The 17,782-nt window shown below is 40.5% G+C and overlaps 2 protein-coding genes and 1 long non-coding RNA gene across 8 annotated transcripts in view; 1 reads left to right on the plus strand and 2 right to left on the minus strand.

The window, feature by feature from the left end:
- The window catches only part of LOC148187450 (uncharacterized), a 47,665-nt gene extending 36,220 nt beyond the window's left edge, over nt 1–11,445 (minus strand). For both annotated transcript variants that reach the window (XR_015778779.1, XR_015778777.1), the window contains exons 1-2: nt 10,724–11,445; nt 9,889–9,966 (exon numbers count right to left, since the gene is read on the minus strand). This is a non-coding gene — a long non-coding RNA (uncharacterized LOC148187450). The remainder of the gene's footprint in view (nt 1–9,888; nt 9,967–10,723) is intronic.
- Nucleotides 11,446–11,531: 86 nt separating this feature from the next.
- id2a (inhibitor of DNA binding 2a) lies at nt 11,532–13,727 on the plus strand. Its single transcript, XM_042500917.2, has 3 exons — nt 11,532–11,990; nt 12,253–12,313; nt 13,054–13,727. The coding sequence occupies exons 1-2, from the start codon at nt 11,637–11,639 to the stop codon at nt 12,307–12,309; spliced, it is 411 nt and encodes a 136-aa protein (XP_042356851.1). The 5' UTR covers nt 11,532–11,636; the 3' UTR covers nt 12,310–12,313; nt 13,054–13,727.
- A 1,756-nt stretch (nt 13,728–15,483) lies between these two features.
- Nucleotides 15,484–17,782, minus strand: part of kidins220a (kinase D-interacting substrate 220a) — a 59,274-nt gene continuing 56,975 nt past the window's right edge. For all 5 annotated transcript variants that reach the window (XM_088087860.1, XM_088087859.1, XM_088087857.1 and 2 more), the window contains one exon: nt 15,484–17,087. In XM_088087860.1, coding sequence (XP_087943986.1) covers nt 16,179–17,087 — 909 coding nt within the window. In that variant the 3' untranslated portion in view covers nt 15,484–16,178. The remainder of the gene's footprint in view (nt 17,088–17,782) is intronic.

Raw genomic sequence — 17,782 nt, forward strand, 5'->3', positions numbered from 1 at the left:
TATGTCTGAACACAAACTCTAATTCCTCTTCTCTGTCAGTTTGGCCTTTCTCCTCCTCAACAGCGTCATGAGCAAAGATATGATGCACAGAGAGGTTGTTTTGTTTGTTTTAAATCTTTGAAATAAATACCAACACCAATGAGGGTGCTTTATGTTAATGAGAAGCCTGAACTTTTTTTAAACCTTTGAAATCTGGATCAACATCACTTCTCTTGTGCTGTGTTCAGACACCATCATAAGTATTTAAACTTTAAATATCTGAGCAAATTGTTTTGCTCTCTTTTGAAAACATTGGGAGGCAATGAACAACTTGGCAAGAACTGTTCTGCAAATTACAAGAAATTTGTAGATTTGGAACATTATTATTGTTAAGAAGCTAGGGGAAATGGTAAAAAAAAACCAACAACTATACTTAATTATATAGTTAAAATTATTCTACAGAAGTATTATTATCTTTAAGCACCTTTTCAGGTTATTTTCTTGTTTTTGTTGGGTTTTTTTGTCTTTTATTTTATTTTTCTTTGTTTTTTTTTTGTAATTTCCAGGTAATTCTCTTGTACATTTAACTTTTTTTTGATAATTTTTGGTTAATTTCTGCTGAAGTTGCTCATTATCTTTTACCTATTTCTTTTGAAAAACATCATGCCAATTTGTTCAGGTCTCAAAGGGTTAATACACTAATTGTAGTCTCACACAGTTATTTTCAACAATCAGTCATTTTTGACTGGGAACACCACGTGTGTACAAAAGTTAATAAAACACCCAAAATGTTATGCAAATTATCGAAATTAGTTTGTATTTAGAGACCATGCATGGACAAAGTCATTATGACAATCAGATTAAATTAATTAGATTTTTCAGAGAGAAAACTCGTAAATCAGTCCTATTTGACCGGAATACAACAGGGGCGTTAAAACCCACAATAGCAGAAAAACAAACTATGGCTTCCTCTCTCATCTACTCTAGTTCAAAAATCTCTTGATGAGATACAGTATGAATGTTTGCATTACATCAATATACCATTTGTTATGGCAGCACCTAACAGCTCACAGCCTACTGATGCAACCTTTCTCCAAACAGCCGCCACATAATTTACCTCAGTGACAATGCAAGCATGGGTGATCAGATGGCATATAGGACGGAGAAATCAGCCCTGACTGACTTGTTCTCTGTTTTCACAGAAAAGACTGTGTTTCCTACATTAACTCTCTCTTCCCTCTGTGCTGTATAAATAGATAAAGATTGAGTAAGAGCGAGATGACTGTGGTCAGAGGGTTTAGGGTTATAAGGAAGTGGGCTCTGCTGCAGTAAAGAGATACAGCAGAAGGAAACAGAGTTCTGCTGAGGTGGAGAGCTCCGTCCTAAATGTTGTGCTCTTATGTTCCTGCTCTACTCTGTCTGCACGAGTCTGAAAGGGCCACTATAGTGACCCCAACACTGTCATATTTAGGGCCCTGGAGCCATTTGTAGATCAAGTTCACACATAGCCTAGTAGTAACAAAAGTGCCTTCTGAAAGGAGATTTATGTATCATTAAGTGAAATGGGGTGCATTACACATTATCGCCAAATTTCCACAAGTTACTGCCAGGTGCAGCTGCTGCTCAGCTAATTTAACTGAGCTAACGCGCAGACTTAGAGTGAGATATAAAAGAGGTAAAATTGAAAAAAGTTGACGCATCTAATCTGACAATAATGTAAACAAATTACAAAAATAAATAACACAATGTATTTAGAATTAACTACGTAGACTTTTTCATTGGCTTTGTCTTATTTACAAAGCTTTTCTTGGCCTACTTCCAGTATATTTATGTGTTTATGTTAAGCAAAAAAAATGTGAAAGTGGCTATCACAGAACTTGTTCTTATGGTCTACACATACGGTTCGTATAGAGTTTAGCAAAAGAGCCTTTATGTATGCAGCTCCTTATATGTGAAATCGTCTGCAGCAGGATTTAAAGCTGCACTCTTTGGTTCTTCTGGGCCATTTCAGAGCACTGTTGCAGGACCTTTTTATGTCATCTTCTACATGCCAGTGCCGACATGTTTTTGTGTTTTATATTGTTTGTTTTAAAACTGTATATTTTGATTTTTGTTCTACGTTGTCCATAACTTATGTTGCTGCCAGTCTTGGCCAGGACACTCTAAAAAAAGAGAATTTTAATCTCAAGAGGTTTTTCTGGTGAAACAAATAAATGAAACATTATACAGTATACCCAATTTGACCTAAATTATCTATTAATGTGAGTTATACGGTAAATGGACCTGCACTTGTATAGCACCTCTCTAGTCTTTAGACCACTCAAAGCGTTTCTACAGTACATGTCACATTCACTCATTCACACACACATTCTCACACTGATGGCCGAGGCAACCGGATAAGGTGTCACTTGCTACCATGTAACCGGGAGTAATTTGGGGTTCAGTATCATGCCCAAGGATACTTGGACTGGAGGAGCCGGGGATCAAACCACAAATCTTTCGATTAAGCAGATGACCCGCTCTAGCTCCTGAGCCACAGCTGCTACTGCTGTTACTGAATATTTGCGTTAATGAGAATTAGCTAATAATTTGACCTCCTAAAATAGTCGTTTTCAGAAGTCATGCTTCAGCTTGTGATGCTGCTGCAACTTCCTGTTTTTGGTATGCAAGAAGAATCAAGTGTCATTACATGTCTGACAAAACAATCTCACCATGAGATCCATTTAGTTGCTGGTCTGGAGTTTTCAATTATTACATCCATTTTGGCTTAAAAGGTCATTTCTGAACTAGAGTACGCTAAGATTTGATCAAAAGCTTCAGAGCAGCTACTAAATGGACCTTGTGGCAAGATTTCATCCACTAGTGAATTAAAGGATCAAGAATGAACTTTCAATTGCAACATATGTGTGATTATTTTTAAGGCACTATGACAGTCAGGGTATATGTTTGTCTGATTTGGGTTTTCTGTAGACAATATGTTAATGGCTGAGCCGGTGTCCAGCAGCTAACAGTGCTAACAGAGTGAACAGCACTAACAACGGCAACAGTGCTGACAAAGCTAGCTGTGTTAACCTGAGGGGTTAAAGATGGCTGCATCACTTTTTCGCCACAGTGCTATGGGTAGGTAACCACCATGAGAGCACACTACAAAGTGGCAAAGTGACTTCATTCTATGGTCAGGACACCATTATTCGACTATATCTTTACATGGCATATAGTTGTTTACTGCTATGTTAATGCTCTGAATGTCATATACAGAACATTTAATGAACATCACAGTACTGTCACTTTCTGCTTTGGTGTTAAATTCAGACATTAAAAAAAACTGTGAAAGAGAACTGATTGACATTTGTAAGAGGGAAGTTTCCTGAAAAGAAATGTAACATAAGAGTGGACTGTTTGACGAACACCATCTTCAAGACACACACACACAAAAACTGTGTTACCACAGAACCCAGAAGTCTCAGGCCAAGGTGGTATCAGAAGCTAGTTTCAGGTCTCATATACAGTCTCAATTCCCCTTGGAATAGAGGAACCTGACTGCCTGCACACTGGGATTGAAACGACACCAACGTCATCAGTTTGCTCACCAAAGCTTTTGTAAGAGATGACGAGCAAAGGCCCAGTGAAATTACAATATATTGACTGACTCAGTGTCCATTAACACCAAATGCTAATGTTGATCATTTCTCATAACTCTGACAAAGAGGACACCTCCCTTCTCTCTGCTGCATCAAAAAACAATCATCCTTTGACGGTACATTCGACTAGAAACCACACTGTCATATTCCCTGTGTGAAAGTGGAGATATGCAGATATCTGATTACTGGGGTACAGGCTGCTAGCTGCAGTGACAGCTGTGCCGCTGTGATAGGTGGGCGACACAGCAATGTTAACGTGTGATTGTATGCCAACGAGCAATATTGCCCAAAACTTAAACTGCAGCCAACTTTTCCACACTGCCAACTGGTTGGTGGTTGTCACGCTGGCCAAAAGATCTGAGCGGTTCAACTCTAACGGAAAAATAAGTTGATTTTGAACAACTTCGGCTGACTAGTTGCTCGAGTTGTCTAGTTGAAGTTCTTTATTTATTCATCATATGCATAACAATTAGAGAAAAGCAGTCTGTGGGAATGAAATCTGAAGTCTCAAGTCTCCCTCCAATAATGCTAATTAAATATGTATTAAGAAAAAGAAGATTATGTTGGTAAAAAACAAAATGGGAATCTAATCTTAAAATAGTGCAAATTGGTTTAACGTGTTTCAAAAATATGTGTAGAGAGCAATTTAACTTAAAAGAAGTAACTTAACAACACATGGCCAAAAAATCAGACACAAAATAATAAAAAGTTTCAAGAAAATTGCCTGAATATATACAATAAAAGAAAAGTAAAAAAAAAGAAAAATATAAAAAAATTACTTTGAAGACATCCTAAAAATTAAAAATGTAGGCTATTTATATGTACACTTTTTTTCTGTAGAATAATTTTATATATATGGTTATAATAATTATACATATAGTTTTCTGGATATTTTTCCCTGGAATTTTTACATTTTCCTCGTTTTTAAACTAGTTTTCAGTTGTTTAGTTATTTTCCCCCATGTTTTCAAAAGAAATCATACCAATTTACTGAGTATTTAAAGGGTTAAAATAGGGGGTAAACTATAGCATAATAAAATCTAAATAAAGTCATAAAAGTAGTCATTTCAAATGAATAAACTGAATTTAAACATGAATGTAGTAAATGTATATGCATAATGAGAGGTGTAAACAGTTGTAAAAACAGCAAGTATGTAAAAGTTTTTTTAAGTTTGGCCTGCGGGATAAGGCTGACCCTAGTCTGTTTACACGACAGTTTTTGGGCGTAGCATTTTATATTTTTCCATGGCTCAGCTGTCCACCTCCATCCTCCACCTCCTGCCTCATCTCCTGCAGCCAGCTGTGTGTTGTGGAGAAGTGGTGTGTGCGGGGCAGAGGAGGGCCGGCCTCCAGGGAGGACTGGAGTGGCCACTCCACGACCAGCCTGGAAGGCACTCGGGCAGCCATGGTGCCTTTGTCTCCCAGTCCAATCTGGCCACCTCATCTCATCCTACCAATCCACCCATCTATCCATCCATCTCTCCCAGTGCTTCCTGCCTGCCCGTGTGCCTGCTGCAGCCTCTCACGTTACAATAGAGCCAGGCCTTGATGGCTGTTGCTCAGAGAGCAGAGAGAGTCCCATCTGGACCACAGGAGAGACTGAAGGGAGGCGGGAGGTGTACAGGGAGGAGGACAGTGACAGACCAGATGTATTTTAGCGAAGGCCAAAGAATAATAGAATCAGAGCTACTTTCTGCCTTGATGCAGCCGTTTTCATTTTCTCAAGAAAACGAAACAGATGAACTCATAGTGAAATGGCGATTGTCTGTGAAATGTGTCCAATAAAACTGAGACTACCTGCAGAGATCTGAACTTCATTATTTCACACTGATAAAGTCATGAATGTTAGCCGGATGCTAAACTCTTTTTGTCAGATTTTTTTTCGTTTGTGAAAGCATTAGAGCTGAAATATGTAATCAAATAAACTTTAAAAGATTCTTTTTTGATAATCAATTGATTTGTGTTAAACATCCTTTGCTTATGTCCTCTCAAACTATCAGATGTATCGTAGATTAAACACCACTCTTGAATATAAATGCAACATATGAAGCACATATTGTACATATTGTTATTTCTACTCCTTTTATATACTTTATTGTACATTGTAATATAATGAATATTTTGATATTTCTGAAACTTTACTTACAAGCTTTACACATTGTAATGTAGCATAATGCATCTGTATTTTTACACACTTTACATATTGAGCATGTTTTACATATTTTATACTCTTAATATTTTACATAACCTAGTGTTAAACACTGTAGCATAAGGCACTTTTTAAAAATATTTTACATACTCCTTATTTGTATTTAATTATAATTCTCTCCGCTTCACATCAGGGTGACTGTAACAATCACACTTTCTCCCTGGGGATCATGAAAGTATTTCTGATGCTGATTTTTTTGTTTGTCATATTTGACAGTAAATTAAAAATCTTTGGATTTTGGAACATTGGTTGAATAAGTCAAAGCATGTGAAGATGCTATTGTAGGCTTTGAGAAATCATTCTCATCTTTTATATAATCACTGACATTTTGTAGACCTGACAATTATTCAGTTAATCAGAAAACTAAGTAGTTGATGAATAGTTATGAAAATAACCTCGCGCCAGACTGCTATTCAGGCACCAATAAATGTAATACAACATATTTGCCAGATTTCAGCTGCATGAGGCGATCACACTTCGCCCCCTTTTTTTTCATTGTGACACCACATCAGTGCTGTTTGGGGGTGTAGAGCAGCAGGCCACGCCCCGCAGGGTCGGCGCTGCTACAAGAGTCCCTGTGCCTGTCTTTGATGTGTACACTCCTCCACGCGACAGGCGCGTGGCAGCCCGGAGACAGAAGAGTAGAGCGCGAGACTTTTTTTTGGGACGGTGGAGAGTAAAAATATTTATTTGCGATACTCTGCTGCTGTTACTCCGAAGGACAACGGACTGAGAACCAAGCGGAATTTAGTGTATTTTGCGTAAAAGTACGCGGTTTGTATAAGCGGGGTTGGAGAGTAAAAGAAGTCTAAATCAAGGAGATTTAAATTAAGTGAAAATCAGCATATTTATAACTGCAAAGGGACGCTGTTACCCCCTGAGCACGTTGCATGCAACTTTATCTCACTTTTTAAAATATGGTTTTAAATCTTCTGTACGGTTCGTTGAGGTTTCTGACCTTTAATAGTCGCTTCGGGAAGTCTTACTTAAATGTCCTCCTTAAACTTCAGGACAGGTGACACAAAAAGTTACTTTCTTTTTATTTTGTGCAATAAAAATAATTATTGGCACAAAGATTCACTGATAACTCAGTTTAAATAATGCTAAATTTCTCTGGGAGAATGAGGTGCAGCTGCGGGGCGGAGGAGCAACAAGTTGACCGGAGCGCAGACAGACCGACGCCGGGCTGCAGGGCGCTCTGCAGCCGGCTGCCAGCTCCGCTTTGTTGTCTAAACCTTATCTCCTGAACCCAAACTAATAGGTTGGTGACCGAGAAGAGAGGGGGGTTGTATTTGTTCGCTGTGACTGAGGAATGTCTTTGAGTTTTTTTTCTTAAAGAGGAAAAAAAAAACTTGAGCCAAACTTTCCAAATGACTTGTGGCTCTTTTTACTCGTGCGTGGGCTGCATGGGAAAAGTTTGGCTATTTGGTCACAAACCTTTTTTTTTTTTTTAGCTTCACGCCCATGAAGTTTGCAAGGCATATGGTGAATAAATAAATAAATTCACTGGGCCATTTATACACTTTGACAGCTTTACTGCAGGGTCAAGTTTGGCTGAGGGTGGTCATCAAATTGAAACATCTGGAAACAAGTATGAAACATGTCTCACTGTATTTTAATCTACAACGTGTCTCAGAGCAGACAGAGTCCTCCCCGAATCAACAATCAGAATACAAACTACAGTACGGCTTCACTGCAGGCTACAAGTTATTGGAGTATTTTGTTAAACTTTCGGCTAACAATCCTTTTATAAAGTTACAAGATTTTAACTTTTTTAAAACCTTCTCCTCAACATAAATCTGTTAGTGGAAATGTCTCTCAAGTCCATTTCTTCAACGTTACTTCAATTTTGAAGCTTGATAAATCCAAAGCAACTGTAAAGATGTTTTAAAAAACTAAGTAGATGCCTTCAATGTGGCACCAAAGAGTTGATATTATGACAGATGTAAATAATTGGTGGATTTCCATAAAGGAGAAAATACTCAGTTCCTTTAAGTAGCAATACTGCAATGTAGTGAATTGCAAGTAAAAGTACAATGCAACTTAGTGGGCTATTAGCAAAAATAAACTTAAAGTCCCTGTGAGTGTTAAAATATAAATTAAATTAATGGATTCTTATTGATGATACTTGACGATGTGATTATTTTACTGTTGCAAATGTGATGCAGTGCTCATTCTAACAAGTGTATCCTGTTTTGAATAGCCTGTTTTAACAGTGAATTGTATTTACTGCATCATATTAGAATCTGTAAAGTAAGGGACTGGATTTATCTGAGAATGGGGGTGGCTGCAGTGGGACTCCTTTTTTGTTTGTTTGTTTGTTTAATATCTTGACCATACCTGGAGCTTGTGGATTTTAGGGTTCTGTGAATATTTGAAATCAATTTTAAAAACATCGGACCACTTAAAAGTTGAATGTCCCTCCCCTTTGCCAAATCAAAAAAAAATAAGTCCCTCCTCAGTGCTTAAAAAAAATAACTGGAGTACCTCCCCCATTTTGTACCATCCCCTCCCCTCTCATAAATAACAAACAGCCCCTAACTAGGAACTACAGATATTACTGTGATGGGGTAAAAAGTAGCCTAATATTGTCATCTGATTTGAAGGTTAGATATAATGAAATGGGAAATACTTAAGTACAGAAATCAAATGTGTACAGTAGGACCTACACTGTAAAATCTGACAGGTTGATCTTACTCAAAATAATCTTGGAAAACAATTTACACGAAAAAATGAAGTAAATGTAACTATTAGGCCTAATGTTAATTTGTGTTTACTTTATATTTAAGTTTTAAGTTATTTAAAACCTTGCTGTATTTACTTACTTTTGTGAAGTTGCAGCAACTTAAAAAAGACAAGTGAAATTACCTTGTTCTTTTTAAGTGTTAGCAACTTCAGTAAACCAAATTAGTCTGACTTAATGTGATCATGACAAAAGAGGATTTTGTCAGTGATGAAGTTAAGTGATCTGCGAGTTGTTTTGTTAACAGGTTTAAGAAAATACAAAAAGACTAACTGGTTTGCAACCAGCAGAATGCAGATATACGGTACATTATACTTGGTTTACTGAAGTTGCTAAAACTTAGAAAGATTTATTTAATTAAACTTGTTATTTTCAAGTTGCAACTACTTCACAAAGTTTAGTAAACACACCTAAATTTTAGGTAGACTTTTAATTACAACATCAATTGGCACTAATAATTACATTAACTCACATTTTTCAAAGCAATCTGTTTCCTAGATATTTTTTTAAGTAAAATCAACTTCTCTTTATAGTTTACTGGAGTAGTAAATGTGGCTGGCCACCACTGAAGAAGAAACCCTCAGTGACCCGTATCCCGTCCCCAAAACTTTCCTGGTTCGGCCCCCGGGTTGATCAGCTGAGAACCACCTCTGATTGACAGCCCCGAAACCCCGTCTCCATAGAAACCGCCTCAGCGGCGCCGCGAGGGCTGGCTCGAGGGCTGCTGTGAATGGGGTGACGTCACGGCGCCGGCGCCAGAGAGTCTGCTCCAAAGACAGAGCGAGAGAGAGAGAGGGAGAAGAAGAAGGAGGGAGAGAGAAACTGGGAAGAGGAGAGCGGTAGGGGTGAGGCTGCTGGGGATGGTGGAGGTTCGCGCGGCTTTGCACCGACGTGCTCTTGCGCCAATTCATCACCTTTCCTGTCAGGCATCAGTCATGGGCGTCGCGCGAAATGTACACAGCTGCGGGAGCGAAAGGAAGACGGCGAGAAAATGGAAAAATCCGATTGCACCAGATGTGGACACAGACTGCAGGAGTTCCAGATTATATTAGAAATGCATAAAAAAAACAGGATCACCAGACAGCTGAAGGGGAAGCTGGTGAATAGAAGCACGCGTAAAAACAACCACACAGATGGTGTTTTGCTGGATTTTGTAAAATACTGCAAAACATTTCACTGACATTTTCTGCGACTAGGAGGGAAAATCATTACATAGATTACTATAGGTCAGAGCAACTTTCTCTCTCCTCTCCACTTCTGCTCACAATAATCCAGAGAAGCCTATTTGTTTTTGTTTTTTTAAAATTAAATTCCTACCTGCTTCTGCTGGGTGTCCACTCCAAGTTGCGTCTCTCTGTCCATTTGGATGTCCTTGTGTCTTTCAGATGAATTCTTCTGCAAAAATAAATACATCAATAAATACAAAAGCATCATCCTCTCGTCTCCAGTCTCTCTCTATCCTGAGTGTTAACACCGACCCTCTCTGCCTCTTTTAAAAACACGTTGATTTGATTTTTATCGATGAAATATAATCCAAAAAGCAAAACTCAAACCCATCACAACAATCCACTAACTGCCCCCGGGGGCAATTAGTTAGTGCAGCATCAAACAGCGCCCCCCCCTCCCCCACCTCCACCTCCACCTCCATCTGAAGAATGAAGCGTGTAATTCCTACAAACAAATGGCTCATTCAGAAAACATTAAAGTGTCAATAGTAGTTAATCACCTCTTCACGTGCTCAGATATGAAAGGCACATTTGGGGGCTGTGGCTAAATGAACTTTGACACAACATGCTCAGGTGACAATTAACACTGGAGTGCACGGGACCTTGACTGATGCAGTTAGATACGCACAGCCAATTAAAAACCACACATTGAATTTTTTAACAAACAAATCCTAAAATTATTATTAATGTAATATTTGTTTTAAGGCTGAACTGTGAACAACGATGCATTGAAGTTGTGCTTCAACTTTTGATAATCTGCATATTTTCTGATCTGCACTGTGCATCTTTAAAATTCACGTTAATACACTTCAACGTGGTAGATCTGAGACACTGCTGGTTACGGTACATTAAGAATATGCCCTCTTAATGTGCGTCAAATTACTACACCACATATAAAGGACAAGTTTTAGCCACACAAAACTCACATAGATCCTCAGGCTTTATTTTCTCGTGCGTAAAAACCTGTAAAAACACTAAAAACGTGTTACTGTTAAACGTCTTATCGCTGGGTTGACCAGCCTTTTGGTGGAGCCAGTTCAGTTTGTGATTCAGTGTCAGAAACTTGCCTACACACACACACACACACACACACACACACACACACACACACACACACACACACACACACACACACACACACACACACACACACACACACACACACCGGTCCGGGCTGGAGTGAATTAAGAATCATCATCAGACGCGCCTGATCTGGTGCCTGTCATCACTGTCTCTAAATGTAGGAGAATGAGTGATGCGTGTCAATATGTAATCGTTTTGTGTTTAATATAAGTTGGCAGACATAAACTCTTTTGGATATGAATTAATTTTGTATTCTGAATATTAATTGCAAACAATTTTTTTTCAATACATTTCTGCTTGATTTCCATGACAAAACAACGAGATCAGATTAAAAACCGTGTATGCAAAGGTGTTGGCGTGTGCTCACACCTTGTCCATAGTCAATTGACAGCCATGCGAATCATTAATTTTCTTGATCAGAAACAGGTAAGAGCTTAATTTTCCAAATTGCCCACCGGAGCTGCTGAAGCGCCCTCTGGGTTCCGCCTCCAACATGCGTAACGCGGCGGAGAAGGGGGCGGGATTTGAACGCGAAGAGCCAATAGCAGAGCCAAAACGCGTTCAATGACAGAGTATTTTTGACCAATGAGCGCGTTTGACCCGCCTGTGTCGCATGCCCAGCCTGCTGCCTATATAAACCACACTGACAGCTTGATAATCCAGTCTGATCGCTGATCGTCTGGCAAAAACAGGAACCTTAAAGAAGCAAGATACCGACACGCACAAACCCCCTCCTCTCAACTTAACACTGACAAAATGAAAGCAATAAGCCCCGTGCGGTCCTTCCGGATAAACAACGCGAATTTATCAGAGCACTCCTTGGGAATCTCGCGGAGCAAGACCCCGGTGGATGACCCGCTCAGCCTGCTGTACAACATGAACGACTGCTACTCCAAGCTGAAGGAGCTGGTGCCCAGCATCCCCCAGAACAAGAACGTCAGCAAGATGGAAATCCTGCAGCATGTCATCGACTACATCCTGGACCTGCAGATCGCGCTGGACTCCAGTGTCGCACTAACCAGCCTGCATCACCCTGCGCGGCCGGGGCAGGCTCCATCCAGGACCCCCCTGACCACCCTCAACACAGATATCAGCATCTTGTCATTACAGGTAATTACGCTAAATTGGGGAGCCTGGTGTGTTGTGGAGGATGTATATTTGTGCGCATAGCCAGCGCGCCTTTGTAGCCTATGCGCACAAAATGGCTTGTTGGAAAAGATATAGATATTTTTTTTCTCCTTTTGTACAAAACGAGATGATGATATTCGACCTACATAACACGTTGTGCAACGCCAGACACCTCGATCGGATGCTGCGTAAAAAGAATTAACATTTGGTGTGTTTGTTTGTTTGTTTGTTTGTTTGTTTTCAGTCCCCGGAGTTGCCATCAGAGCTGATGACAGATGACAGCCGGACTCTGCATCGTTAAAGCGGTAAGTAGGCTGTCCTCATGTCTGCTGCTGCATTCTGTCCAGGGCTTTTAGGCTCCGCTACAGCCTGTCTCCCAGTCTGCTGGAGCAGAATGGGCTAGAATTACCATTTACCAATCCATTTGTTCTCTCGCTAATGTGCTTGACGTCTCACGTTGCTGTAAATGCTCCCAATATGCGTGAGAATGCGGCGCATCACAATCCAAAATTTGATCGCTCAAACAAAAACAAAAAAAAAAGATCACGTCGTGGGATCTTTGTGTGTGATTAATCGAATAACTGCGAGACATTTTGCTGGCATACATTTCTGGAGAAATGGAAGATATTCGCTCCAGGCTGCTCGGGTTACTGTCTATAAGTAGCAGTCGTCAGGGTTGTATTATACCCTCTTGTGTCTATAATGAAGAGCATCTGCAACAGGAAAATAATGGCTGTTTGGATTACTGCTACTACGATGTCTGCACATAATTGGTACAAGAAGTGGGTAGGCGCCAGCTGAGCGGCAATTACGCTGATTCTTCCCGAGATTGTAGGCTGAAGTTGTGCGAAAAAGTGTGCGTCCCCCTCCTTTCTCTCTCCTTCTCCCTCTGTGTGTGTGTACATCTGGAGCGCAGGGTTTGCTTAGTATTGGGAGTGTTTGGTTAAATGTTAAAAACTGCGGCTTCCTCCCTGGCGCCAGTCTGTCCGGATCTCTGCCCTGTTTGCATTTTCTAAACACGCCTCTCTTTCTCAATCTTTTGCAGGTGTTTGGTCAAGACGCAAAAAACACACACAGGACCTGGGGAGCAGGACTTTCTCCCCCCACCGCTCTCTCTCTGTCCAACCTCTGTCCTCCAGGCCTAGATTTTTTTCTTTTTTCTTCGCTGAAATCAAGAGACTTTTGCTTATTATGGGACAATCTTATGTGATGTGTTTTCTGTTTGGACACTTCATTATTATTTAACTTAAGACTTTTTTTTTATTTGTGGGTCCTTTCTGGAAATGGAAGGCGCGTTATATTCCCGACAGTGGGGAGGAAAAACGAGATTATTGTCACAAGGATTACTCCCTCTCCCCTCCTCTCTCTCACCCCTCTTGTCCCTCTCCTTGTTGAAGCCTTCGCTTTTTTTGCGGAGGTGGGAACGTGAATAGAAAAGACAACTTGGTTAGTTACTGTAAAAAGTTTAGTCTTGTCTTGTCAGAATTGTTGGCACATGAAGGACTGGACGTTGTTTAAAAAACAAAACAAACAAAAAAAAGTTAAAATGAAAGAATGAAACCGTGTGAACTCTTATCGGGAGTTTATCTTGTATAGTTGCAGGAATTTGAAACTTCTGCAAAAGTGTAATGTTGTACTTAATTATGCTGAAACTTTTTATAAAAGTAATGTAAATTGTACCTTTTTTTATACAAAAATAAATCAAAAACGCATCTTGAACATGTTTCATTTTGGGATGGGGAATTTTTACATTTTAACATCAAACCAGTGCGTAAAATCTGTTTTAGCAGCTGACTTTCTATATGGACATGTACAGTGAAACATGTGACGCACTTCAAAAACAGATCCCACAACAAAGTGTCCTTATCAGACCTGCAGTATGTGACCTATAATAGTCTGAAAACACAGCGTCAACACTTCCCCCCCGAGGCAAACACGACCTGGAGGCACACAGTTGCATAAAAGCTTATTTAAGGCGCACTGGCTGCACTTTTACTTTCTCACATGCTATGTAAAGTAAATAGGATTAAACGGTTTAGCGTGACAGGCTGAGCCATTACAGCAGCGGGCTGTGGGCTGTTGGTTTAAAACAAAAAGTGGAAAATTGTGGAAATTTTACTTGAGGTGAAAATGGGCCGGTGATGCGTTACTGAATCCAAAAGTAATATTTAACTTCTTACTTCATCAGAGGGGGGGAATTCCTTAATTTCTTATTTTTTAAACAGTAATTCGGTTGTGCCTGTTTTCCCTTTTTTTAAATAAGTGTGCGCTGTTTGTCTTAACCAGCCAGATGACAAAGTAGTGACAGTTAATGTTGCTGCTTGGTGCCAGTGAAAAATGACAAGGTTTTATGAACACAGAGCCAAGCGATGGTGGGATGCTCTGCTTGGATGATTAAACCTATTTTAAAAATTCTAGGGAGGGGGGGGTGACAAATTTAATGGTTTTAACTGCTCTTAAGTGTTATTAGGCGGTGTGCACTGTTCTGTTAAGGTGGTATCAAAGGTTTGAATGACTACGGTAAGACTTTAATATAACCCTGTAGTGAAAACCCAACTGTCAATCATGTCTTTCCTAAAATACAGCATGGCTTCTCAAATATCTTCACACCACAGACCCGCCAACTAAGCATGATAGTACTCCAGGGACCAATTTATGGGACCACTTCTTGATTTGGTATTAATCTGTATAAAAACTGTCTCTCAACACGATACAACACTATGAATGCAACAGTCATTTATATATAAACTCTAAGAGTGCTTCACAGTTAAGGTACCTTAAAAATTCCCTCAAAGGAGGCCTGCAGGTCCACGCACCCCACGCTGAGAGTCACTGAGCTGAAGTTGTTACCCTCAGTAGTTAAACACTGACAGGCAGTGTCCGTAACAGCAGCCTGCAGCACGTTTGTATGGACAGTGCGCCATCTATCGGAGAACATAAATCCTGTTAGTAACGCCCTCCCTGTCTGCTCTTCTCAGCTGCATTAGGTGGAATTTTTATTTAGCCTTTATTTAACCAGGTTTGCCTCCATTGAGATCAAAGATGTCCTTTACAAGGCAAAACACGGCCAAGAAGAGCAGCAACACAATTTCAACAACAAATAATATTCACAAAAACACACAGATTCAAGAAACATTAAAATCAGATACAACAGTTGCACACGGACAGCCTCGATTCAGATTTCAGTTACCATTTCTTGGAGCTTAAGATCATTTTGCTGATTGTGCCATGCTATAGGTGAAGAGAACCTAAAAGCATTTTTCCCCCAAGTCAGTCCTGACTTTGGGCACAACAGGACGGTAGAAGTGCTGCGAACAAGGATTGTATATATTAAATATTAAATGGGTGTACAGGAGAATCTTACTTTAGATATTCTGGCTTTTTTACGAGCTAAATCCAAATCTTCTGATGCTTCTCTCTACAAACTGCTGATTTTCCTGCAAGAAAGAACAAAAAAAAAGAGAAAACATGAGAGTAATTTCAAGGGTCCACGTAGGAAAATGTTTATTGATTCACAGAACACAGTTTCACGAGGAGCTTTGGAAAAGACAATCACCACTTTGGAGACGAGTGCATGCACTTCTTCTATTGCAGAAACTGCTGACAACACACCCCACCGCTGTCTACAATGCCATCTATTTGAAATATTTTAAGTACCAAACACAGCACAGCACAAAACACTTCTGACACTAAAGTCATCAGTAACACAGAGCTTTAACAGTCCTGACTACAATTCCTGAAAAACACCTTTGTTTTCTGTGACATGATGTCAACAACATGTAACATTTCATTACTAGACGCCATAACAGTACACATTCACATGAGAAAGAAATCACACTTAAATGATACAAACCCACGGGACAGTTAACGCAATCCCAATTTGACCTGACTGAAGCATTTTTGGTATCATAAACTTCATATTGTAATTACTGAATATGTCTTTAGATTTGTAATCGCTTAAATACGGATTTTTTAATTTTATTTTTTTACTAAAGAACTATTAAAGCTAAAGATTCACAGCAAAACATCGTACATTTACTTCCTAACAGTAGAAAACACATCTACTCTAATTCTTTGGGACACGTCACAACACCAACATTGAAATAATGTCACCATTAACATCACACACAATATTCTACGTGACCCCTCGTCAGAATAACGACCAGCCTCTCAGAGGACGCTCTCCCTCTCGTCTCCCAGGCTGATGGTGCGCAGGTTCTGGTTGTGGATGGCGGCAGTTGTGGTGTTGGCGGTGCCGCTGCTGCCAGGCGTGATGATGATAGCTGGCGAGACAATGCTGGAGGAGGAAGTGGTGGACTCTGTGCCGGTGAGGTTAGCCGGCTGCTGATGGCTGTTGTTGGTGTTTGTGTTGGTGGTGTCGTCAGGGCTGCTTGCGTTGTTATTGAGGGTGCTGTTGCTGGTGGTGCAGTTGAGGTTGCTGACCCCGCTAGACGGCCACCCCTCATCCGGGCTGCTGGCCATCAGGCTGGCCTCAGACGGAGCCTCGGAGCAGATGGACATGCGGGCCACCGCCGCATCCTGTAGCCCGCTCAGGCTGCTGGGAAGGAGGCCTCTCTTCTTCACCAGGCCCTCCAGTTCCAGTTCAATCAGACTGGGTTTCAGCGCTCCACTCTCTCTGTCAGCATCTCCTTCGGCCTCTTCCAGAGAGCGGTCCGAGGAGCTGTCACTGGAGCGCATCCCTGAGTCCGACGAGTCCTTCTTATCCAGGAGGATTTCAGTGAGGAAGCCAGGCTTGGTCAGGAGCCCAGTGGGCTGGGAGCCGCTGTGGGAGGACAGAGCACCGGCTCTGGGCTCTTTGTGGAGGAGAGGTGTGGTGTTGTCCGCTTCTTCTGGGCCGGAGTCTTCGTCGTTGGGCAGCTTGTGGTAGTACGACCCGGCTGCCTTCTTCCTAGAGCCGGGAGTCCTGGACGACGCGCTGTGGTCCAGCTTCTCATCCTCTTCACTGATGGGGTCAAGAGGCTGGGCATCAGTCCCTGAGGGGAAGTCTGTGGCATCGCTCGTCTTGGAGCCTCTCTTGGTGAAGGACTTGCGGCTGTCTTGGTCAGCTCCTTCCTTGGCCTGAGGAGAGGGAAGAGGATCCAATGAAAAGAACATGAATATATACAGTATCTTGTTATTGGCCAAGAGGCCTCTGAAGAGGGGATTCCTGTCTCTCCTAAACGTGCCAAGAGAAACAAAGACTATAAGCCAATAATTAAGAAACACAAGACGCGGTGATCTCCCCTTTCCCAGCCCAGAATAAGAATTTTGCTGTTGCATCAACCAGAGAAACACAACATTTAAAAACACAAGTTTAAGAAAGACTTAACAAACAGGACAGAAACTATTTCTACACAAGCTTAGTGCACTGCTGTCTGACAGTGGAAGCCTCTACACCGGGCATGTCTGGCCCACAGGCAAGCTGTGGCCATCGAATTAATATTAACCCTTTAAAACCTGAGCAAATTGGCTTGATTTCTTTAAAAACATAGGAAGAATGCAATGAGCAATGAAAGGAGATATGACCCCAAAGTTTGCAAGAAATTAGTCAAAAAGTACAAGTTTGAAAAAAAGAAAGTAAAAAAATGTATTTAAAAATTCTGCAAAATATTTTTTAAAATATAATTCTAATAAGTGTAAATATAAAAATAATATATATTTTCCCCAGCTTTTTTCTTTTTCCATTTGACATTGTCCCGAGCTAAATCTGATAATTTCTTGCATTTTCTGAAATATTTTTTACCAAATGGCTCTGACTTTTTTCCCATGTTTTT

The sequence above is a fragment of the Plectropomus leopardus genome, chromosome 14 (genome assembly GCF_026936395.1).
Source record: "Plectropomus leopardus strain MGB_pleo_1.0 chromosome 14, ASM2693639v1, whole genome shotgun sequence".
NCBI lineage: Eukaryota > Metazoa > Chordata > Actinopteri > Perciformes > Serranidae > Plectropomus > Plectropomus leopardus.

Bases quoted from the DNA above. Each gene is read 5' to 3' on its own strand.
- id2a (XM_042500917.2), top strand. From the start codon at position 11,637: ATGAAAGCAATAAGCCCCGTGCGGTCCTTCCGGATAAACAACGCGAAT. The intron at 11,991-12,252 runs GTAATTACGCTA...GTTTGTTTTCAG, and splicing joins TCAGCATCTTGTCATTACAG to TCCCCGGAGTTGCCATCAGA.